A 24,249-nucleotide genomic window follows, 5' to 3' on the forward strand; every position below is an offset into this window, starting at 1 on the left:
TTCAAACACAATCAAAGAAACTTTGAACCATCGCAGCAGTTCACAAGATACACTGAACTCAGCCAAAAAACAAAACACACCAGAGCCCCACCACTTACATTAAGCATAGACATTTAACAAGTCAACCTGACGCTGCACCCCTCCCTTAGCTAGGTTGTCAGCAAGTTGATTAGTTTCTCTATAGATGTGTTTGATATCCCATTTTTTTACCTCCTTCTTCAAATTTTCAATGTGCATAATCCACTTCCTAAGCCTATAGGGGGCTTCAGAAAGCTTGTTAGTCCATTTGACAACATTTTTTGAGTCACTTTCAATAATTAAAGAATGCGTGGCAGCTCATTTTGAACTTGCAAAAGTTAAAAAAGCCTCTCTAATTGCTCTGACTTTAGCTGCACAAGCATCTTCTACCCCTATAGCTTTTGAAAAAATAATTTTAATGTTTCCTTCATCGTCTCTCATGATGCCCCCAATCACTACCTCCCTAGGGCAGCCTTAAGCTGCCCCATCTACATTATATTTCATTTACCCTTTGTGTGGTTTACTCCACTCCTCCACGATTCTGGTTATCTTTCTTTTCTTAACCATCGTGCCCTCAGCTGGATATCTGAAAGTATCTAATACCACACCGTACTCGAAAGGCCACTTAGCTTGAGCCCAAGTGGCTACTCTGAGTTTAACAAGTTCAAAAACCTGATCAGCATTCCAAGTGGCTCTTCTAAAGACCATATCATTTCTATACAACCACACTGACTACAAAATAGCATAGAAGGCCATGCACCAGATTTTGAACTCACCTTTCCTCACAGGACCAGCATTCCAAGTATTAAACGAGATAACTAAATCATTTAGAACAACCCAAGTGACCCCCCACTCACTACACCATCTCATCCACACATGCCAAACCTCAAGACAATGGAAGAATAGGTGTCTCACTAACTCAGATTCATTCTTGAAGAGCCCACACACTGCAGCCTCCTGGTCGATTAAGTTCCTTTTGGCTAACTCCTGCTTGACAGCAACCCTCTCGTGCAGCACCTGCCAACAAAAGATCTCAATACGATAAGGCATGAGGTTTTTCCAAATATTTCTCCATGTCCTGTCCTCCACCCGATCCCTTTGAAGGACCTGTTTGCAAAAAGATTTGACATTGTATTCTCCTTTGGCTGCTCTTTTCCACGTCACAGTGTCCGTAAGATCCTTACAAAGGTAATATTCCTCAATGGTGGCTTTAAGCTCTTGCCATTGTTGTTCTTCCCATTTGAGAGCCCTCCTTATTAGTTCCACTTCCCATGACCAGCTATCACTAACCCAAGTGCCAAACTGACCAACGAAGCCTTCCTTATTTTTAGCAAGGGCGAACATCTTAGGAAATAGATCTTTCAACACACCCCTCTCCACCCAACTCTCAGTCCAAAAGCGTATGTTGCTTCCATCACCAATCACTATTTGTAAGTTAGACTTGACCTGCAAAAGCAATCGTTAAAATGGGATAAGGGTTTGAGGATGTTATTCTATAGTCTAGAAGTTTTCCTATTTGTGTTTGGCTCGGGCAAAAGATTAGCTGGGTTCCCTCCTACTTTCTCAACAATCACCTCTCTCCACAAACTGTCTCTCTTTTTCTTCCAAACCTCAATATCCACTTATTAAGTAAGCTCTAATTTTTAATTCAAGACCAATGATACCTAGTCCCCCATTTTCCTTATAGTTATTCACCTTTTTCCCAACCCACAAGGTGCATCTTACGTTTCTCTACCGTACCTTCCCACAGAAATCTCCTTTCAATTTTTTCTAACTCCTTCACCACCCCTTTTGGGATTTGAAATAAGGACATGAAGAAAATGGGCAGACTAGCTAAAATCGACCTTAGTAAAGTAACCCTGCCCCCAATAAACAGCACTTTCGATTTTCAGCCAGCTAGCCGTGACTTGAATTTTTTAATGACCGGCTTCCAAATTCTTACTGAGTGTTGATTAGCTCCCAATGAGAGTCCCAAGTAAGTCATCGGCAGATCACCTGTTTGACAGGCTATACTATCAGCTCCCCTCCGTATCAAGAAGCCTCCATTGTATCCCTACCATGTAGCTGACGATTTATTCATACCCTTTTTATCATCAGAAATTTATGCTAAAAAACTGTTTCCTTAAGTTCCATTACGAAATTTCAAAATTTTGTTAGTCCCCTAGTTGACTCTGGTAGTTTTAATCTAAAAGTCTTATATTGCGGCCTACTTGCAATCACATCCCTACACAGTACTACATTACTTGAGCTACAAAGGGGATCCGTAGTCCTTACTTCGAAAACCCTGTTTCACAATGCAATTATAAAACAAGTTTCCCATTTATTCGATCTCCATTCAGCAATTTTCAGGAGTAAACTTTCCACCCATGAGTGCATGATGCAAAGCAGAGGAGCAAAACTTAAAAGAACCTGTAAGGTTTAAAAATTTAAACTATAATCAAAGAAATTTAATGGTATACATTTTTCTACTTAATCAAAACAAGGGATTAAAAACCTGGGATATTAGGAATACACAATCAATTTTCAAAAGCATTATCGTTGATGTAGAAACATCAACTATATGCTGCACCCTGAACAGCAAAATTCCATGATGATTGTTCATTCAACATTTCCATCATTTTTCAGTGAAGAAGAAAACAGATATTACTTGTAGCACCACAAACCATTAATTCCAAGAACTGTTTGTATGTCCAAAAATATTTTGATGCTGAATATGAATATTATTTGCATATTGTTCTCCAAGTTAGAAAACTACAAGAAGATAAAATAAAAATCTTGGATCAAGTATACAGAATAATAGAAAAATTTAAAGCTAGTGTGTCCAATGCTTCGACAATCCCAAAGATCTTAATTTTTCTTTAATGCTGATCTTACATTGACCTAATTGTTTCAGCATGTTGCCAATGTTAAAAAAGTAGCTCTGTTCAATTCGATAAATAGGTTTCCTACATACTTTTGCATAATGAAAGTTCACTTCTTCAAGGAAAATTCTTCAAGGAAAATTCTTGGATATGGACTACTTGACCTGTTGATCAATGCTTATTGAAAAAAAATATGTTGATACAAAAGTATATTATTTAGGTTATTTGTGCATTAAGCTAGGTTAGATTAAGTTATTTTTTACTTTACTTGTATTATAAGGAAATTTAAGTTAGATTACTGCTAAGTAAATAAAACAATTATTAGATATAAAGTACACAAACTTCAACGATCTCTTATAATTTTTTCAAAAGTATGTTTATCAATATTTAACTTAAAGAAAAATATAGGCATCAATAAAATTTATGTTTCTAGTCCAATGTAAGCACATTCTCAAATAGATTTTCATGTGTGTGTGAAATCTTTTACGAAAAATATCATGATATCTGAATAAGTTTATATCAACACAAAATTCAAATAAGTACTAAAACTCCATAAGTTTACTTTTTATCTCCCTCTCTATTAATATAAACTAACACAAAGCTAGGGATCAATACAACTTTATAAAGCTTGTAATGTATGGTTAGGGTTACGGTAGGATAAATGATATAACGCTGTCCAACCACAAAGTTGAGATGATTGGAAAGTGGTGGTGGCTTTGTCTCAAGAGTTGGTGCTTGCTTTGTTGAAGGTGGTGAAATAGGCTTAATTTTACCCTTATTAACTAAATCCACTTTATGGCAACTATCTATATAAGGGTACTGAGTTGCATTGAACAAATTAAATTAAATACTACTTTCTCCTCTCCAATTTTGAACATTATTTTACCATTCTTCACATCAATAATTTCTCCAATTGTAGGTAAGAATAGATTATTCAAAATAAAAGAAATTTCAACATCATTTTCAATTTCAAGCACAATGAAGTTAACTAGAATGTATAGATGCCTACCTTTAACTTAAACATCCTCTATAATCTCAATTAGGTGCTTGATTGTTCTATCTGTTAATTGCAAAGTAGCTGTAATAGGTTGTATCTCCTTAAATCCAAGTTTCCTGGTAACAGATAAAGGCATTAGTGAAACACTAGTACCTAAATCACATAAAACTTTAGAAATTTTAAAACTATCAATAGTGCAAGGAATATAAAAACTCCCTGAATCTTTAAGTTTTTATGAAAGCTTATTTTGGATTATAGCATTGCACTTTTCAATAAAAGCAACTATCTCAAACTTTTCCAATTTCCTTTTTTTGGTCAGAATGTTTTTCAAGAATTTAACATAACTTGGCATTTGTTCCAAAGTTTCAACAAAAGGAATATTAATGTGCAACTTTTTAAGTACCTCAAGAAATCTTTGAAATTGTTTGTCAAATTTTTTTTTTTGAAAACATTGAGGAAAAAGTGGTGGGATGTGAGTGCTGGTTTTAATTGTTAATTTTTTACTTGCTCCATAACCTTGTTGAACTTTAACAATTTCTAATTTATCGATTATATCATTTACTCTTTTTACTGTTGAACTTTACTTTTTCTGATCTATCGACTATACTTTTCCATTCTTCTTTCGTTAACTCATTAACTTTCATGAATCCTATTATCTTATTAACTCTCATGGATCCTAAAAGCAAAAAATTTGAAAAAAGGCGAAGTCGAAAGGCAAGAAGGGAATTTTTTGGTGTTGTTGATCTTTTACCTTTCTAGTCTTTTTCCTTTAACTCATTAACTCTCATGGATCTTGAAGGAAAAAAATTTGGAAGAGGGAGAGGTCGAAGTGCACTCAGGGAATTTAGTGTTGTTGTTGATCTTATAAGTCACTATAAGTTGTTGCTTTACCATGACTTTTTTCGCAAGAGACCTTTTCCTTTGTCAATTGTAGACACACATTATCTTCATAATATGGCGAGAGACACAAAAATAAAAAAAAGAGAAGGAATGTAATTGGACCAGCTTATTTAGAATACATCTCATTACGAAAACACTAATGGCAGCATACAACTGTTTGGCTTCGATATTCTTAAGGAAGCTTTCTAGTTGAGAAAAACCACCTCTGTTGAAAAGTGACATCTAAGTCATACTTCAAGCTATAAACTTTGTCTTTACAATTTCAATCCTTTAGTTTCAATTGTTAAAGGATATCAAATTGTTTATGAGTGTACAAAGCTATGTAGATTGCTATTTCATGAGCACACCAACCATTTATTTACCAAGACTAATCTTACTAGTAGATATTAATTATATAAAATATTTAATTAGAATTATAATATAATACAAGACAACTAGTAAATAAAATTAGTTATATATAGTTTACGTAATACAAGATTTTCTCAATGTGTGTCAATTAGAATGTTTACATAGGCATTTGGATAATATGTTTAGATGGAATGCAAAGAAAATGCACAGGAACATGTCTAGAAGAAAAGCATCTATGTGTGAAGAAAGTGTGACTACAAAAATTTAGCTCTACCCTCATTTTCTAGTGCATGAAGCTCACTTTAATAAGCTTGTGTATTGTTTTAGATCAAAGTACCCAAATAATTCTTGTACTCATGCATTTTCATCGATTTAGTCCTTGCACTCAAAATTGGATCGATTTAGTCCATCGATTTTAGGAATTTGGAACAATTTAGTCCCTTCCCTAACGTCGTCTAATTTTGTCATTAATAGTAATGACGTTAGCACTAATATGGTGTTGACGTGGTAGATTTGTTGATGTGGTAGTACCATGTGGCACTGAATGATGATGTGACAATGCCATATGGTACTAATATGATGATGTGGTAATCTCACATGGCACTGACATAGTGACATGGTAGTGCCATGTGGCATAGTGGATTGAGAAAAAAAATTTTAGAAAAAAATCTATACCATATTATAGGGACTAAATTAAATAAAAATATATAGTACATGAACTAAATTGAATAAAATTAAGGTATTTAGGAATTACATTAAAAAATATTTAAAAATACAAATATATGAGTAGGTGATACATATACTTATTAATAAACTAAATGTTTAAATGTAAAAGATTTATTGTGTTAAGAAATATATATAAATATTTTCTTACTTGATTATTTGACTCCATAATAAGTATATTAATTTATCTTCTTTGCAAAAATTAAGTTTGAATTTCCTTTTTATAAAAAAATTCTAATATTTTATTGAGTTATTTTTATATTATTAAAGATTGTATTACACTAAATTCATGAAGTTTGAAATGTTGGAGTAATTTAGTGGTCTCTTTTGCCTCCAATCTCAATCAAAATTTTGTGTTTTTTTTTTTTAAGTTGTCAAATTGACATCATAGCTAGAATCAAGCTTTTGGCTTTTGGCACTAATAATTTAAATTTAATTCTAAAGTAAACAAAACACTTAGAAAGAAATAGATATTTTGTTAAGAACTCAAAATCACAATGCCAAATGAGATGATTTCTTAACAAATTATTTCGTCGTTAAAGCATTTAATGGGCTTACTTTGGTTTATATATATATATATATATATATATATATATATATATATATATATATATTAAAAAAAATAAATCTTTTTGTTTTTTTTATAAATGGATTATGAAATAATCTCAAATAAAAATAATATCAAGTTTAATGAAAAAATGAAAATTTAAGTACTAGTGATTTTAATCATAATATTTATAAAAATAAAACTCTATAAAATATTAAATTTTTTTATAGAAAGGGAATTCAAACTTAATTTTTGCAAAGAAGATAAATTAATATACCTATTATGGAATTAAATAATCAAGTGAGAAAATAGTTATATTATATTTCTTAACATAATAAATTTTTTACACTTAAACATTTGGCTTATTAATAAGTATATGTATCATTGAGCGTTATTTTTATGTTTTGAGAAATTTCAAGAACACTGCTTTATACAAAGTACACTATGCAATTGAACAAGTCAAGGTCAAAAATCAAATTACAAGTTTGAATCTCCTTCTCTAGAATTTATGCTTTGGGTGTGGGATTTTCATTACTTTAAACCCTTTTTGTGAAGTTTTTTCCTCTTCTTTTGGATGCTCATGATTTTCTTTGTAGTTTTATTTTCGCATGCCTTGTTTAGGAAAAAAAGAAAGAATGAAAGTAGCTACTTGGATTGAAGATGATAGCGTGTTTTGGGATAATACCATAAGTAAGAGCCCAACCTTGATCCAGTGAAATGGGCTAATTCTTTGGTTTTGCCATATGGACTTTTTCGGTATAATGGGCCTTCATTTTCACCAGGAAGGATTTGTTAGGTTTTTTAATTTTGCATACAAAATCAATTATGGATGCAACTTTTTTTCTTCTTCTTTTATTTCTTAATCACCCTTTTAGCAACTTATATTATATTTTTAAACAAAATTATTAATTAGATTTTAATTTTTGTTCAATTCTTTATAGGCGATATGAACAATAATGTTTGAAATTATATACTTTTCACTCTATGAAAAAAATTACATTTTTTATCCAATTACTTTTCACATGCTTTTTAATTACCATATATTTTTATCAAAGGGGTTCTATTTAGTGTCTTCTACTCATCCTTTAATTATATAAAATATATAATATTTTATCCCAACCCTCCAAAGCTGAAATCCTACTTCGCCTTGCAACTCATGACCCTCAACGTAAAGGAGGCACAGGGAGACAATCATAACACACAATGAACACCAAAGAGGATGGACATCTATTGACCCACCCATCTAGGCGCATCCCCCGTCTCGATTGGCGACTGCTTCGCCACCCGGTAAGTAGCTTTATTAGCTTTATGCATAATGAAACCAATCTTTTGCTTCCTGAAACTTCTGCAAAGGATACTTAACATTTGGAAAAAATGGGAGCAATCGTCCAAAACTTGGGTATACCCTTCCTTTCTATTTCATAAGCACCACCTTTGACAAGAAAAACTCTTCCAACTTTCCCTAGTAGCTAATAGAGCTCCTTTTAGTGCCAGAGCTTGAGCTAGTTGTTGTCCTTAGCATTCATTGCCCTCCCTATTCCTGCCAATATTTGACCCTATCCATTTCTTGCTATAATTCCATTGCCTACCTCAGCAAACTTTCCATCATAGATCCCTTCATAATTTATCTTGATCCATTCTGTGGAGGAAACCATGTTTCTTAACTACCAGTCTGAACATTTGAGGCCTTGCTGATAGTGTAGTTGTATGTCCTGCAAGGAAATCTGTTGGTTATGCAAAGCTAGAACTTGTATTTAAACATTTATCATTTATTAACGGTTTTCATTGTTTCTAAAAATTTTGTAAAAGTTGATTAGTTGAAATAAAGTTTATGGAGTGTTATATACTTTGCAAAAAGTATCATTAGGAGTTATAGTTATAAGAATCTTATTACATCAAAATATTATTCCTCAACCATTCCTATTCAAAATTTTTATTAGAAAATTCGATATTAATAAAACATAGAAACTGGTATATGATTATGTTTCTCACTTATAAGTAAACAATCGATCTCATAAATTAAAGCATGCGAATACTTGAACTAACATGTGGATGCTTATTATAAGAACAAGTTCACTAAATATAACTCATCGTGAGAATTTCATTTGGTATGTTACTCAAATGTTTATGAAATAAATCTCATGTTACAAATGTATAAGTGATCCTTAGACTTAAGATCATTTGGTTACCTTACGTATGATTCGAGTGCTATGCTTTGATACTGATTAAAGTGGTCCTAGCCCAAAATGCTAAAAAAGGATGGATATTAGGTATAGTATAAAATATATGATGGTAAGTCAATGATTTATAGAGGATTCATTACCTTAAGTGAATATAAGGGGAATATCCCATTATGTCTTGATAAGTAATAACTTATGGAAGTTGTAGGCCTAGTCAATTAGAGATGTCAACAAATGAGTTTGTCTACACTCTTATGATGAGTTTGATTATTAGAATAAAGTACTAAAATGGCAAAGACAAAATTAAAGTAGATACTGCAACATGCTTCAAGTCTTATCGAGATATTAGATGATGAAGGGATAATTATTACATTACAAGACTTTGTAATGAAAGAGAGAGTCTAACCACTATGACTTTTCATAATATTTAAATAGTCATGATGCACTGTTATATGTCAATCTTAAGTTATAAGTATGAATTAATCAACTAGGAATTAATGATGAATGCAAAAGAGTTTGATTTAGCTAATCCTAGTTTTAACTTGGATTGTAGTTAATATTTCTTGTCAACATGTTAAGTACCTAATAAGTCATACACATTAAACAAAAGTTAATTGAGAATGTGAAAATGGGTTAATTAAATTGGACCTAATTGAAAGAATTTGAGAACTTTAGGGACTTAATTTAATAGCTGAATTAGTCTAAGGTAATTTTACAATTAGCATAAAGGTTATGAAAATCCTGCAAGAATTAGGGATTAATTCAATTGCCTAGACTTATGCAGCAAATTGAGGGCACAACTAGCACTACAAAATTACTACAAATCATCCACAAAACCTTGAGAGTTTTATGAAGAAAATTTTGAAAAGGTTTCAAAACCCTGAGAATCAATTTTTTATTCTTCTTCTAAACTATTCAATAATTGTTTTTCTTTTTTTTATTGAGTGTGACACTTTAAACAGTAGTTGTTGGAAACCCTATAAATTAGTTTAAAAGAATAAACCCTGTGAATTGCACCTAACTTAGAGGCTTGGTACCTTTGTTGTTGATTGATGTACTTTGGTGTTATTGGTTGTGTTGTGGTGTCTTTTAGTAAAAAAATAAAATAAAATTCTATTGACCTCTCCCCTATCTACTATTAAGCTTTACAAGTATTAATAAATTTAATCTCATTTGGAGTTATTCGAAATTGGTGTTCATGTGGATTACCATTAAAGGCGAAACACTTTGACTTATTTTGATTTATTGCAATCCGGCCTGGTGAAAAGAGTTGATATTATACTAAATCTTTGTGATTTCGACTCCAAGGACATTAAGTATAATGATCTTTATACTTTAAGTAGGGTTTATCTGTACTCAATAACCAAAGCCTGATTCTGTGCAAGGAAAAAGTTTTTACTTTCTGTTGCCTATTATAGTATGATTGCATGCTTTTCTCAAGACTTGCTACGTGTCAAGGTCTTTAGCTTTGCGGCAGTCACATCCGCCATTGCCATTTTAGTTCTTGAATGGACATGAAGCTCCTAGTGACCTAGTCGAACATCACACACCTACTCTTTCAGATATATGTACCAACATATGTATGCCATCCGAATTTTAATGTTCATAGAAATGTCATCTTGAGAAAAGACTGCTAGCAGCCAATCATCAAATCTTGTAATATGTTTTTTTTTTTTTTTTGTTAATTTTAAGACCAAGGCGACCTTCATACCAAGTTACTCTAGTCCAATCACAACTCAGACACATGATCCAATCTCCTCTTCTTGTAGGCACATTGGGGTAGGTGACATGATTTAAAGAAGGTTTATTAGTTACACTCCCCAAAAATAACGATTAGTAATAACTGATTAAGCATATGTAAGTAAATAAAAGCATACACTATACTTTTTGTTCAAAAAAAATGATTTTTGATTTGAATAAGAAATGTAGTTGACTTTAAGAAGCTCCATAATTAAAAGTTTAGAAAAAGACGTCCTCCTCAATGAGCAAAAGGGTCTAAAATTTTAGCTTTAAAAACTTTGTAGGCCTATGTAGGTAGCAGAGATGCCATTCCATTATTTTGCTATGGTCCCCTTGAAAAGACAATTAAATGCTGTCTCAAGTTACGACTTTTTGTTTATTTATTAAGGGCTGCTGGTAAGCATTAAAGTGTAATTTTCATTCTAAATAAATAAATTAGAAAATAAAATTCTAAAACTATTTGACTTTGTGCTTGTTTGGATGGGTTTTTTTTCTATCTCTTAAAAAAAATCAAATTAAATAAAAATTTAAAAAAAGTCTTAAAAAAATAATTTTTTTTTAAAAAAAAAATTAGAAAAAGCTTCAAAAAAAAGCTTTCTCTCATCTTTTTTTTAAAACACGTCTTTTTTTTAGAAAAATTTTCTTTTGGTTTCACAAATACCGTCATCTATTAAAAATAATAATAACATTATCTATTTTCATTTTTTTATGATTTATTATTAATTATAAATTTTATATTATATAAAAATACTTTTTATACTTTTATAAATAAAAAATAAAATTAACTTTTTTCATTATGAACAAAAGAATTTATGATTAATAAAAAATTATTTATTAAATACTTTTTAGGATAATTTTAATCAAAAATAAAATTTCTATAAATTATTTTATCAAATAATTTATTTATAAAAATAAATTTATTAAACAGATTTAATTTAATTTTAAAAATTATTTTTTTTTATAAAAAACTTTTAATAACATTTAAGTTAAAAAAAATCATATCCACAAAATATGGTTGCCCATCGGAACGCTACTGTTAGTTGAATGATTAGTTGGTTTTGTTGATTCTCAAAACCAATCTTGGCCTTACATTTACGGATTTACCCACATAAGCCTCATTAATTAGTCACGTGCGATTTAAAACAGCTAGTTACACCCATAAGCAAGCCGAAGGTAATCTTTGTTCCCCCAACCGAGCGACCACTTATCATTCATGGCAAAGATCATCTCTTAACCCAAACTCCAATAAAGAGCGTGGACATCCCTCACGTAGCCTTCACCATTTCTTAGTCCACCCAACCCACCATGATTCGTCCGTGTAAGCCACGCTAAAAAATCCCACGTGAAAACCAACCCTAACCTTGGCAGTTTCCGTACAAAAGCCAGGGGAGAAAAATAAGCAAAACAAAAGCAAGACAAGAACATTCGCTTGAATGAAGACGATCTTTAACGGATTTTTAGTTAAAAGGGTTGGCCAAATTTTGAGCAAGAAAACATGTGGCCGTGAAAGCCACGATGCCTCGTTAATTACTCACATGTCAAAGAGACTCAGTCACTTTTTTACCTCTTTCGATTCTCTAATAATTTAATAATCTTTTTGACTCATTGTTATTCCCTGCAAATTCTTTTACTTTTTCATGTACGGAATAGCCAATGAAGATATGACATGTCAGCAAGATGATCTTTTTAAAAGTGGGTCGCAGATGATGTGGCAGGATCTATGCTGCTGTTGGGCAGTGGACAAAATGGGACGGGAGGAAGTGCTAGAAAGGATAGAGAGAAGTGGGGGAAGCGGGTGTTTTTTTCCTGACTTCTATCCAGTTTGGTCCCACGGACAGATTTTGCTTTCATTTTGGTTTATGGTTTTTTAATTGGTTCCATGGTGATGGAAGAGAGAGAAGAGATCCTTCTCTTGTGGAATTCCAAGGCAACCCTCTTCTCTGGCAGAATCTATCTTTTTCTACATAATTATCTATCTCCCCCAGTGTTTTTTCTTCTTTCTATCTGAAATACCACTTTTATTTGTTTTCTTTTTTTAGGTTCTTTTTTCTTTACAACTTTTACTGGTATTTCATGTTGTAAGAAAGGAATGTTAATTGTTATATTGTGGTGGTGGTGGTGTTGGCATCTGAATCTGAGCTAAAAGTTTGGTTCTTTTATGGGGCAGGTAAGGGGGTGGATAGTGGTGAAATTTTTGTGTTGTTATCAGTAGCTTAATTTGTTATAACTTCTGGGATATCGATTATTGGAGTAAAGATTTGGTTTTCATGGGGTGCTGTGGTTCTGGATGTTAGCAAACATTTGTGTTTGTTAGAGCAATTATTCATGAGTTCTTGTTTGTTGTTTATGGTGTTCAGTCAAAAGATCTGTTTTTTTGAGGTGGGGTGATCTTTGGATGTTGGTAGAGTTCTAAATTCTTCTTAAGTGACTGCTTTGGATGGTTGAATTGATCTAAAAGACTTGTTTGTTGCAAGTAGGTTGATTCTGGGTGATTGTGTTTCCTCTGTGAGAATTTTTTCCAATTGCCATCTGGGGATCAATTGTTTGGTCTGTATTGAATTTGGCTTGAAAGGATGCAAAGGGAATGTTTTGACGGTGGAAGAACCAGTTTTTTGAGTGGAATTTTGTGGTGAAGGATTGGAAAGGATGATGAGAGGAGGAAAAGATGAGGCAAAGGTGATGAGTCCTATGTTTCCTAGGCTTCATGTGAATGATACAGAGAGAGGAGGGCCCAGGGCACCTCCAAGGAATAAAATGGCTCTCTATGAGCAGCTTAGTATCCCTTCCCAAAGGTTCAACTCTGGATCACTACCCGTGTCGCCTCTTCCCCCAAATAGTAACAGCAGCTTGGTTCCTTCAATATCATCAAGCCATGTAAGTTAGCTAATTTTAATGGTTTCCTAAAGTCATAAGATGCAATTGACTCCTTGAAATTACCTTGTTTGAATGGTCTCAAGCAATATGCGTAGTCTGTGTTTGATGTCTTGAGAATTTTGTTTTGTTTCTCTGTCTGTTGAGTTTGATGCGATTTGATTTAAGGCTTGGCATCTACTACTGCTAGCTTAATTATCTGGTACCTACTTAACGTTTCTATGGATTTATTGTGTCTTTCCTGAAAATTTGCTAGGTGGGTCACCCAATTGTTCTAGATTCAATCAAATTCTTCTTTAAGTGTCATATTCTCTTTCATTGCATTCAAGCGTCTCTACCCGATGAATGTTCAGTTTGTAGAACAAAATCTGTGTGGGGTTCTGAGTTATGCGTGATGTAATTTTTTTCTATTTTATGTTGTGTGACAAGAAATTATTCATATTTGTAGGGTGGTGGCAATGGAAGGAGTATGTTTATGCCATTCGGCAACTCCCCCGAATCTTCAATTTTGGCTGAGAAGTTTCATTCTTATTCCATCCCTGGGATTAAACTAAATACCATGAAAGGAAATCAAGAAAAAAAATCCACAAAAGCTACAGATTACCAGAGTTTGGATACCACACCACCAATCCCAGCAATTTCTAAAAGCAATCCATTGCAACCACTCCATTTCTCTAACTTTAAGAAATTTTCTTTAAGGAAGCTAGGACACGATGATGACCTTAGGGTTCCTACATCTGTTCTGTCTGGAAGAGATCGAAATTGCAGTCGCAGTAAGCAGAGTGGAGGCCAGGAAAATTTTTCTAAATTGAACTTGAACTCTTCAATGCAACTTCAAACTGCTAACGAAAAGCAGATGAAGGAAAACTATTCTGTAGATCAAAAGTCGAGAAGATATTTTGGGAACGAAGCTGAGGAGAATGGAAGATTATCTCGAAGTAGTCAAGACCTCATGGAAAGGTCTAATTCAGTTCAGTCAACCAGAGATAAAATCCTGGCAGACACATCATCTGACCTGCCAACCAAAATCAAGAATTCAGAATCATTAAAACGACCACATGCTTTCTTGAACCAAGAAAATAAAAGCAGCTCAGTAAATATGGTGAACAGTGTAGATGGTCCAAATGCACTGTTGCTTCAAGAGTGTGTGGCTACGCAAGACAAAATGATCTTCAGGGAAAATATTTTGGTGGAATCTGGCAGGTGCCGGGAAAATACTTCCAAGGTGAGAAATGAGTCTTGTTTGAGACAATCACTTGGAGTTGATAATGGAAGTCCAAATGTGCTTGAAAACACAAGTAAAGCCCATGAAGAAAAGAAGTGTGGGGCTATGGAAGTTGGGGTTGTTGGCGGGCATAATAATGTCCCAGATGCCGCCACGGTGGAGTCCATATCTCATTTGGATATATGCCCTGATGATGTCGTGGGAATAATAGGTGAAAAACAATTCTGGAAAGTAAGAAGAGCTATGGTCAAGTAAGTATCCCTCTTTTGTTGTTGCTATGTGCATCTGCTGCAGCTAATGAACATCATAAGTATGTGGTCTATTGACTTTTGTTTAGCAGAGCTGCAGAGCTGCATTTTTATACCAATAACTAATTTAAGATTTTAGCTTTGCTTCATATTCATTATTGTTGTACCCATATTAACGTCTTTTAGTTTAGATGTGTCTTTTTAATTAACAGTTTGAACTATCCCATTAATGGATTCACATTAGTTTATCATTTTACAAGCTGTAGAAATTGTCAAAATCAAAGCTGGTGCTACTATCATTCATCAATGTTGATAGCAACAGTGAAAGAGGGGATTGAATTAGCAACGACACCAAATAATCAACTAATGACACCTCAGGGAACTGAGGTCAACTTGGTACAGCTTCTATAATTCAGTCAACTGCCTTTTTTTGTGTGTGGGTGTGCGTTGGGAGCGGGGTGTTCTGGACATACTAGAAATCTTCTTATAGGCTCTCTCCAGATTCCAAAGATTCATATATTAAAATTTCCGGTATACTGTTTAACACAGGACAGCTTGAAGGGCTAGGGTTTTTAGTTAGATTATAATTTGAAATTCTTAAGAAATCAGGAAAATTGGGTAAAAGAAAAGAGAAGAAAAGAAAAGATTCCTAAGAAGTACGTAGGGTTGCTTGGGAATCACACTTAAAGATGATTGTATCACACAAACACAAGCAATAATCTGAAAGTTTTCTTATGTATATCAATTCCCTCGATAGGGAGTACATTGATCTAGATAGACTCTTAGTATCCCTAACAGAAATAAAATCCTACGTCCCTTGGGAACTAGCATGTGCTTGGACTCTTAGCAAACATTAAGGAAATAGAAAACAAACAAACTTGACTTGAAACTCAAGAGACAGGAAATAAAATAAGAACCATAAATCTGAGACTATAAAATAACTCTTGAACCCTATTCAAGCTCCGATCTGAACTATTTTAAGAAGATTGGTCTATTTTAAGTCACTTTCATTAGGTTTCTCTGTATCTCAATGCAGAATTAATTGCCCTTCCTGCACATTGGAGACAAAACTCTCTTCAGCATGAAACTTTACAGTATGAGCATGCTGTTTTTCAGGTCACAGGAAATATAGTTATAGGTAATTGTTAACTAGGTATATAAACTGCAGATACTCTTGGGATATATCTTTTGTTAATGGTTCATGTATTGCCTTCTATGTCATTTCTTGTTATATCAGTTTACCTTCTGTGTCTTCTACATGTAACCACTCTTAGTTGCTTTCACTGTTAAATGTTTAATATAATGTGCTGTTTGTGTCACTTCTAATTCTTCCAAAATGCACTCAAAATTAAGTTTCTTGATAAGATACTAATTGTTATATCCATATTTTCAGCCAACAAAGAGTCTTTGCTGTGCAAGTCTTCGAGTTGCATAGACTTATAAAGGTAAACGGGAATGTGCTATTGACTTGCTAGGCATTTCAACAAATTATGTATGTAATCTCATTTTTTGGTTTCTTACCGATCTATCTGTGTAAAACAAAAACTAAATTACCTTGCTCTCTTTTCTTTTAATGGATTGAACAGAAGGAAAGGAAATTTACTTTGCATTAATTTGGAACAGGTTCAGAGGTTGATTGCTGGGTCACCACATATGTTGTTTGAAGATACCTTTTTTATGGGCAAACCATCTTTAGATGTTTCTCCCATCAAGAAGTTGCCATCTAACTATGTTCTTGAACCGCCATTGATTGTTAAAGTCAAAGATAGTTCTCAAAAACCAAATATTAGCATTGAATGTGCAGATGAGAATGCGGTTGCAAAGCTTCCTCTTCCTTCTGCCAATGATGATACCAGCAAAGGACTTGTTGCACTGCAACCTAAATATGGGCCTTATTTAGGAAATGCCTTGTCAACACCTTTGGCTGCCAATACCAGGACATCTCCTTGGTGTTTCTCTCCATTTGGAAGTCAGTGGTTAGTTCCTGTAATGTCTCCTTCTGAAGGTCTTGTTTACAAGCCCTACGCAGGTCCTTGTCCTCCAACTGCAGGCTTTATGGCCCCAGTTTATGACAGCTGTGGTCCTGTGAACCTAGCTACAGGAGGTGGGGACTTTCTGAACACAGCTTACGGTGTTCCAGCTTCTCACCAACAAGGAATTGGAATTCTTCCTGGAAACTCTGCTATAGGTCAGACCTACTTTCCACATTATGGCATGCCAGTTATGAATCCATCTGTATCTGACTCAGCAGTTGAGCAGATGAGCCCGTTTATCGGAGTCCAGCTAAAGGGCAATCAGTTATCAACAGGTGATGTAAACTTCACCATAGCTCACCAGAGTTCATGCAACATGTCAAGTCAGGTGAGTCAAGCAATCTCATATTGTGTTGGAAAATTGCCTGCATCAAAAGAGAGCGAAATACAGGGAAGCACAGCAAGTAGTCCCTCTGAAAGGGCTAGAGGGGATGCGCTTCCTCTTTTCCCTACAGAACCTACAATTCAGGCATCTGATCACAATGCTCGGTCTAGTGGGCAGCAAACACGGGTGATTAAGGTTGTACCACATAACTCCAGATTAGCGACTGAATCAGCAGCTCGAATCTTCCAGTCTATACAAGAAGAAAGGAAACAGTACGATTAGTTTTTGTATCTAATGAGACTGCGTGGCAAATGACTGTATTCTTATTATTTTGTCAAATATTTGATGTTTTGTACCAGTAATTCTTATATGCTAATAACATGTACATAGGCAACATAAGGTTGCAAAACAATCAACTTCTGCTTAATTGTAATCATGCTTGCTTCTAAGTTTTATGTTTTACTGGCTTTTCTTTAAGAGCCATTTTAGCAGCAAATCTTAGCCGCGTCGGAAAACCACTACTGCACCGTAAGCCTTTAATTAACAAGCATTCCAAGTCTCCTTTAAATACAATTCTGGAAGAAAGATAATCAAAAGAAAAGTCTCACATGTCACTTGTGCTTTCCGGTTATGGCAATGTTAGTGATTCCTGCTTTAACAAATTCAGACTCAGAGTGCATTGAGATCTGCATTTTGAACTCAGACCAAATGTTTCTTCATTGCCCATGAACAGCTTAACTTGCGATTATAAAAGCCAACCACTTGGACTTACGAGGTTAGGGACTTTGGGTTATTGAAAAGAATGCCTACAACTTGAACTTGTCGTGGTTTCTTAGCTTCACCCGCATTCCAATCCTAAATAACATCCACCCAACCTTTGATTTATTACTTAAAATTATTACATTCTTTATTTGGCTCTAAGGAAAATATCATACTATCATAAATTACCAGATCTTTGTCGCGCAAGTTGCAAGTAAATATCAAATTTTGTTGCTTTGTAATGGCTCTACTGGCATTTATCTGAATATCCAGGGCCACCAAAATAGAAATGGGTTCCGAAGTCGTTCTTGGTTGGTATATGTAAATCATAGCATGAAGGATTTGACGCATATGGCACAAGATTTTCAGGATCTCTCACAGCTCCAGAGTCATCAATATACCCAAGATTTCGGAAAAAACTTGCTTTTCCAAAGTCTTCACTGGGAAAATGGCCACTCCCCATCTGAGTAGAGGTGTGGCGCCCTTCTAATTCTGAATTGACAATCTCTCCGCCCCAAGTTATAAAATCTGCCCTGTCAGATAACCCTGTGAAGATGGAGCCTGGCCAGTATCCTAAATCTACGTTCTGTATCCTCAACCACCAGTTTCCACTTTGCTTGTCCTGAAACATTTTCCTTGTGGTCATTTTATCTTGAAATATTCCTAACTCACTCAGGTTCATTTCTTAACACATCCCACATAAGAAAAAGAACCAAAATTTTATCAGCCTTGCATAAATATAACATGTTCTTTACCTTATGTATAGTTATGCTCATCTCATATTGCTTGCCCCCATAAGTGGAAACAGGTTCTAGATTTCCACCAAGGCCAAACTTCTTGTCGGTTTGCACAAATCCAGGACAATCAAGATTATAGCAACCGGTGCTTTGATAGTCATCGCTCTAACGTTCCACAAACAAGCAACTTGAGACAACTTAGAGTGTAATGTAAATTACCAATATGAAGCATATGTTTGAAGGGATTTCTAACAAAATGTTCACTGTTGAGATACAGATACAGAAGGGATCAAGCAAACTTACAGTCCAGTATATGAATAATTTTGTTCGTTTATCGACTTGGCTAACCTGCAATATGAATGTATCAGTTTACCAAGCTGTTAATTTAATCAAAACAAAGGATATGAAATTTTCCTTGACAGAAAACTTACGATCCATCCAGCCTCCATAGAGTTCAATTCATCTTGAGGCCCTGACAAAAGCCAGATTTGTGCTAAGCTGAACTCGTTATCAAATGTTGGCGGATTCCATACGTTAAGCATTGCACTTGCTCCAAAATAGTTACCATTAACAGCAGAAACTTGAGCGTACTAAATCATATTTTCATCAATAGCAAAGAAAGAGCATCATATAAACCAAAATTTAGGCTATTTTTACTTTTGTTTACAACTAAATGAAGGTATAAAGGAATGAGAAAATTTTGAAATGCTACCTCATGATTTCTGACAGCTTCACTTGCAACTTGGTCAAGGTTTTTCCTTCGAGGAACAAATGCCATAGTCCGAGTAGAGTTGTGTATTTGTGCTCTAACAATGGGGATCGTTCCTTCAGGGCATTGTCCATTCTTATGCCAACCTTGAAGGAGCTCTGATTCGAATTGTTCTGTTTCCATTCCTCTCGGATATGAACTTGGTTTCATCTGTAAAATCACAACAATCCTTAATTTGTTCATGTTAGATAAATAGATTTGAATACAAAGGAGTACTTTACTCCTTTTATTATTATTATTATTATTATTAGTTATTTTTTAAATATAAAGAAGAAACCATGTTTGAGGATACATTATTCTGATATTATAAAAACCATATATATCATCTAAGTGCATGCATGTATATGTTTTGTATGACCTGTTCAAATCTCCTCAGGAATTCATCTATTTCAAGTGGGTATTTAAAGAAATTTCAAAACAAGTAAATAATGTGTCCCCGTAGCATGCATGCAATCATATTGGAGAAGCCACAGAGAAAATTGAATTGATAGGAACCTGTACGGTGTGATTCTTGAGAAGAGGATGATTAAAAGCAGGTTGTTTGTAGATATCAACGCAGTCAATTACATCACCGTCTTCACTCTGTCAACAAATCAACAAACCATTATCGTCCATGAGATTTAATTAAATAATAATTATATAAACCATAAAGAAAAGGGAAAAACAAAGTATATGACAACCTGTATTGTTTTTATTGCTCCTTCATGCTTAGCCAACTCCATGTTTCTAACAGAGGAGATGGACCTTCCATCAACTTGAACGTGAACATGGCTAAACATGTGATAGAGAGCTACAAAGACAAATATGCAGTATCCAAGCTTGGTCTTTGTATGATTCCGAGTATCCATCGAATTAAAAAAAAAAAAAAAGGCTGAAAAGTTTTTCTGATCTTTGAGAAGGGAAATTTTGTCAGAAACAAATAAAAGTTGACTGATGAATGTTTATAGCATTAGAAACCAATATATATGGCATGCTATGTTAATATGGAATCAAATCTGTGATTTGTATCTGGGAAAAATAAATGTAAATGCAATTAGGAGTGTATATGGCAATCATCTTACCAAGAAGAAAAGATGCAGAATATGGTATAGATGGATTTTTTTCCAATTTTAGTAATATACATTTGTATCCAATTAAGGATGAGAAAGGAAGATTTTTCATCTTGCATAGCCTTTTCACCTCTTAATAATTGATGCCGCTTGTGTTTTCTTACTTATACAAATGAGGAGGAAATCTTTATCACTTATCGTTTTAAACATTCCGATAAGTAAATTGATTCAAACATGTGTTTATATAATTTAAGACGTAGATTTACGTGTTATTATGATAAACTGAAAATATTTAATGTTAAAATGATTAAGAACCGAGTTTTTATTTTCGAAGAATTTAAGCATTGAATTTACAATATAAAAAACTTTTTGTTAGGTGTAGACACCTAAAAAATAATAATAATAATAATAATAATAAATAAATAATTTTAAATTATAATAAAATAAACTAAAATATAAAATAATATAAAAATAAATAAATAATATATATAAAAAAAAGGGATGGCTAGGCGTACGCCCAGCCATCCCTTCCCCATCCTTCCCCAACCACCCCACATGATTGGGTTCTGGCCACCAACTCCCTGGTGCCAAAACCCCATCGCCGAGTTGTCCAAATTTTTGGATAACCCGGCTCTTTAAAGGCTACCTGCAAAGAACAAGAGAGAGGACAACAAAAACAAAAAAAATCCTAGATCTACTAGCAAAAAAATACCCAGCCACAGAAACAAAATGCAAAAAAGAAAAAGGAGTTAGATCTGAAAAATGAGGGAGAGAGGAGTTTAGGGGTAGAGAAAAAGTTTTTTATTCGTGTAGGGGAGAACCGGCAGGGAGACCGACGACGAGGGAGACCTATCAGCAGGAAGTCGAAGAAGGAAGAAGGAGAGAAAGGCAGAGAGGAGATCTGTCGGGAGAGAGAAATAGAGAAGAGGGACACTTGGGCAGCCGGTTAAAGGCAGTACGCCGGCGCCGGTGGAAGAGGAAAGGGTTTTAGAGAGAAGGGAGGGGGTGCAGCTAGAGAGAGAAAATGAAATCTGAAAATGAGAGGAAAGGCCAAAAACGAGACTTATATACCCGAGTTTAGGGTCTAAACGGCGTCGTTTCAGTGGAGTGGAAAGTTCAAAAGATCGACGCCTAAACGACGTCGTTTAAGGGAGTCCCCGGAGCCCCAAAACGGTGCGTTTAGGAGAGGACCAGACGAACCAAGGGAGTGGGCTTGGGACACCCCGCGCAGCCCAGACAATTTGGGCCACCATTCTGGCCCAAGCGAGGTGAGGACTTACCCATTTATTACGGATTTGGGCTTATTATTTTGGGCTTATCTAGTTTACTTAATTATTTGCTTAGTTTAAAATTGAAAAGAAAATTATAGAAATTTATCTTTTTTCTTTTTCTTTAAATATATTATAGATTTAGTTTACCTTTTTGGTAAAAATATGTATATATATATATATATAAATTAAAAATACATATATAAATAATAACAATAACAATAATAAGTCAATAAAAAAAATATTTATATTATAAGTATATTTCGAGGCTTGCAAATGATAAAATAATAATAATAATAATAATAACAATAATAATAATTCATGATGCAACTATATATATTTCTAAAAATATATATATATAAAATAAATAAATAAAATAATAATAAAATAAATAAATAAAATAATAATAATAATAATAATAATAATAATAATAATAAATAAAATAAATGGAACAATTATTTGAGCATTACCACCTAAAAGGGGCAAAGAGTTGTCTCTTTCGGGTGGGTCACTTAAGTGCGGAGTTCGAAACGAATTTTCACCGAAGCGTCGGGATAAATCCGGATTCTATACCCCTATACCCATTAGTCTGAATAATGCTTGTTTTAAAAAAATATATATGATAAATAATAATGATAAATAATAACGATAAATATATGAATAAGTCAATAAATTACTTGAAATTATTAAGCATGTTATTATTACCAATCAACTAATTAATAAATACGATCATATAGATTCCATCATTTTATACTGTCATTGCACGCCACTCTTATTTTGCAAATGGCGTGGGAATCCCGATGATGGGATTTCCCCGAGGAGCTTGTAGAGACAAGTTCTTCCGAGGATATCTGTAGGTGAGGAGAATTTCGAGACTTCACCAAAGCGCTGGGATGGTCTTCGAATAATTTTCCAATAAAAGATTACCGACTCCATCATCTAAAATAAACAAGTCATGACATCATTTTACGCTTGCATCATGTGCATACGTAAAACCAAATAAAAAACTCAGTTTGTCAATTTAATAAAAATTTAATTAATAAAGTAGGGATTAAATTAAGAAAATGCTATATTAAGATAACTTAAGATTAAATGGTACCGTTCGTGGAATGGGCGCCACGGAGGTGTTAACCCTTCTCCGTGCGTAACCGCACTCCCGAACCCATCTCTAAAAACATGGACCAGTTTTAGTTCTGTCGACGAATCTAAAATCAATTTAGAACTTCGTCAATAGAATCGGATTAATAGGTGACCAATCACACCTAAAAAAAAGATTAGTGGCGACTCCTAAACCAGATTTTAATTTTCGCCCGCGTCTAGCGGACGGGTTTTCGGACCCGCACGTTACAACAGATGGTGACTCCACTGGGGACATCGAGAGTCAAGCCATTAATTAATCATAAGTTATCTTTAGCCTTGAATAATTTGTTGTTTTCGCTAGCATCAATTTTGCATATTTTTGTTTAATGCATTTATTTATTTTGCTATTATTACTTCACTATTTTTAATAATTGCGGGAAATTTAGGATAAGGGGAGCGTGAAATTGTTGGTCCGAGATCAGTATATTCCTTCTCACACACTACACATCTTGCATTCATGCATAAGCCTTTCACCCGGGCTTTGTCCTTAATTAGAAGGGAGTTAAGTAGCTACGCTCTCGTGAGGTGATAACCTCCGCACGGGCTAGTGAAGACTCCCACTCAGATCGAACCTAGTCCGTTTGAAGCCTGTAATGGGTGAGGACCGGGGTGCCTTACTAGTCCGTGGGGACGACAGTGAGGAGCGATTTGGAAACTTTTAGCTCCATTTTCAACTCAAACTCAGCATGTAGAATACCGAGAGTCGCCTTTGCTTAGGTAGAGCTTCACCCGTGAGAATATACCTTTTGACTAGGTACACATGAAGGAATTTTCATAATCCCCTTGTTCTAAATTCTTATCCTCGAATAATAAAGGTATCAGGTTATTAATTACTTTCATTCATCTTTTGGAATTTTTGTTTATAGTGCTAACTTGAATTTTTTGTCATATGCATATTTGCATCATAATAGGAAAAGTATTTGTCACCTGACAACCATTAACAGAGTAGATCTAGTTGCATACATGGAGTCATCATGGCCATCCTCAAGTTACAATGGAATTTATCAAGTGACTCAGCATATGACGAGTGCCCAACAAAGTGAAGGAGATTGCTTGTCAAAGGATCACTTCTCATCACTACCTGATAGGGTCCACCTTGATCTCAAACAGAACGACTTCACCGATTTGCTCAACATATGGGATAAGTAGGCGGCTACCACTCGGGCAAATTTTGATAGGAAATATGGCCACATAGCTCGACTCCTTAAGGTCCAGATAAATGAACAGTTGTTGAAGGCCATTGTGCAATTTTGGGATCCGTCGTATAGATGCTTCGTGTTCAATAAAGTGGATATGGTTCCCACATTCGAAGAATACTCGGCTCTCCTACAAATCGATCTTGATAATCCGGACAAGATATATTGGAGAGGACAGAAGACCGGACACAGGCAAAAATTAGCCAAAATGATGGGTATTACCCTGGCGGAAGTTGATCAGAATCTAAGGAAAAAAGGGGACAATGAATGTATCCCGTGGAGTTTTCTACGTAGCTATATCATGAAGCATCGGGA

At 34.3% G+C, this 24,249-nt stretch overlaps 2 protein-coding genes across 3 annotated transcripts; one reads left to right on the top strand and one right to left on the bottom strand.

Annotated features, from left to right (window-relative positions):
* The first annotated feature begins 12,085 nt into the window (after positions 1 to 12,085).
* LOC18596071 (EARLY FLOWERING protein) lies at positions 12,086 to 17,465 on the top strand. 2 transcript variants are annotated; one of them, XM_088807415.1, is made up of 5 exons: positions 12,086 to 13,188; positions 13,634 to 14,661; positions 16,052 to 16,103; positions 16,282 to 16,846; positions 16,918 to 17,067. In XM_088807415.1, exons 1-5 carry the CDS (start codon positions 12,961 to 12,963, stop codon positions 16,968 to 16,970), a joined length of 1,926 nt encoding a protein of 641 aa, XP_088663541.1. In that variant the 5' UTR covers positions 12,086 to 12,960; the 3' UTR covers positions 16,971 to 17,067. The 2 variants fall into 2 exon arrangements, with proteins under 2 accessions (XP_088663541.1, XP_017979093.1); XM_018123604.2 differs by having other exon boundaries at positions 12,090 to 13,188; positions 16,282 to 17,465.
* Positions 17,466 to 17,720: 255 nt separating this feature from the next.
* On the bottom strand, positions 17,721 to 20,129 carry LOC18596072 (protein neprosin-like). The gene is made up of 7 exons (XM_018123605.2): positions 19,962 to 20,129; positions 19,777 to 19,863; positions 19,225 to 19,431; positions 18,944 to 19,102; positions 18,816 to 18,860; positions 18,531 to 18,677; positions 17,721 to 18,397 (listed from the first exon to the last, which is right to left on the bottom strand). Exons 1-7 carry the CDS (start codon positions 20,127 to 20,129, stop codon positions 18,023 to 18,025), a joined length of 1,188 nt encoding a protein of 395 aa, XP_017979094.1. The 3' UTR covers positions 17,721 to 18,022.
* Positions 20,130 to 24,249: the final 4,120 nt, after the last annotated feature.

Source organism: Theobroma cacao, chromosome 6, assembly GCF_053813885.1.
Source record: "Theobroma cacao isolate CCN51 chromosome 6, ASM5381388v1, whole genome shotgun sequence".
NCBI classification, from domain to species: Eukaryota; Viridiplantae; Streptophyta; class Magnoliopsida; order Malvales; family Malvaceae; genus Theobroma; species Theobroma cacao.

What these genes read in the sequence shown, in the direction of transcription:
- LOC18596072 (XM_018123605.2), bottom strand. Translation starts at nt 20,129, where the DNA reads ATGGATACTCGGAATCATACAAAGACCAAGCTTGGATACTGCATATTT. An exon ending in GAGCAATAAAAACAATACAG is followed by an intron (nt 19,864 to 19,961) that starts GTTGTCATATAC and finishes ATTTGTTGACAG; the next exon opens with AGTGAAGACGGTGATGTAAT. An exon ending in TCAAGAATCACACCGTACAG is followed by an intron (nt 19,432 to 19,776) that starts GTTCCTATCAAT and finishes GTGATTTTACAG; the next exon opens with ATGAAACCAAGTTCATATCC.
- LOC18596071 (XM_018123604.2), top strand. Translation starts at nt 12,961, where the DNA reads ATGATGAGAGGAGGAAAAGATGAGGCAAAGGTGATGAGTCCTATGTTT. An exon ending in CTTCAATATCATCAAGCCAT is followed by an intron (nt 13,189 to 13,633) that starts GTAAGTTAGCTA and finishes TCATATTTGTAG; the next exon opens with GGTGGTGGCAATGGAAGGAG. An exon ending in GTAAGAAGAGCTATGGTCAA is followed by an intron (nt 14,662 to 16,051) that starts GTAAGTATCCCT and finishes CCATATTTTCAG; the next exon opens with CCAACAAAGAGTCTTTGCTG.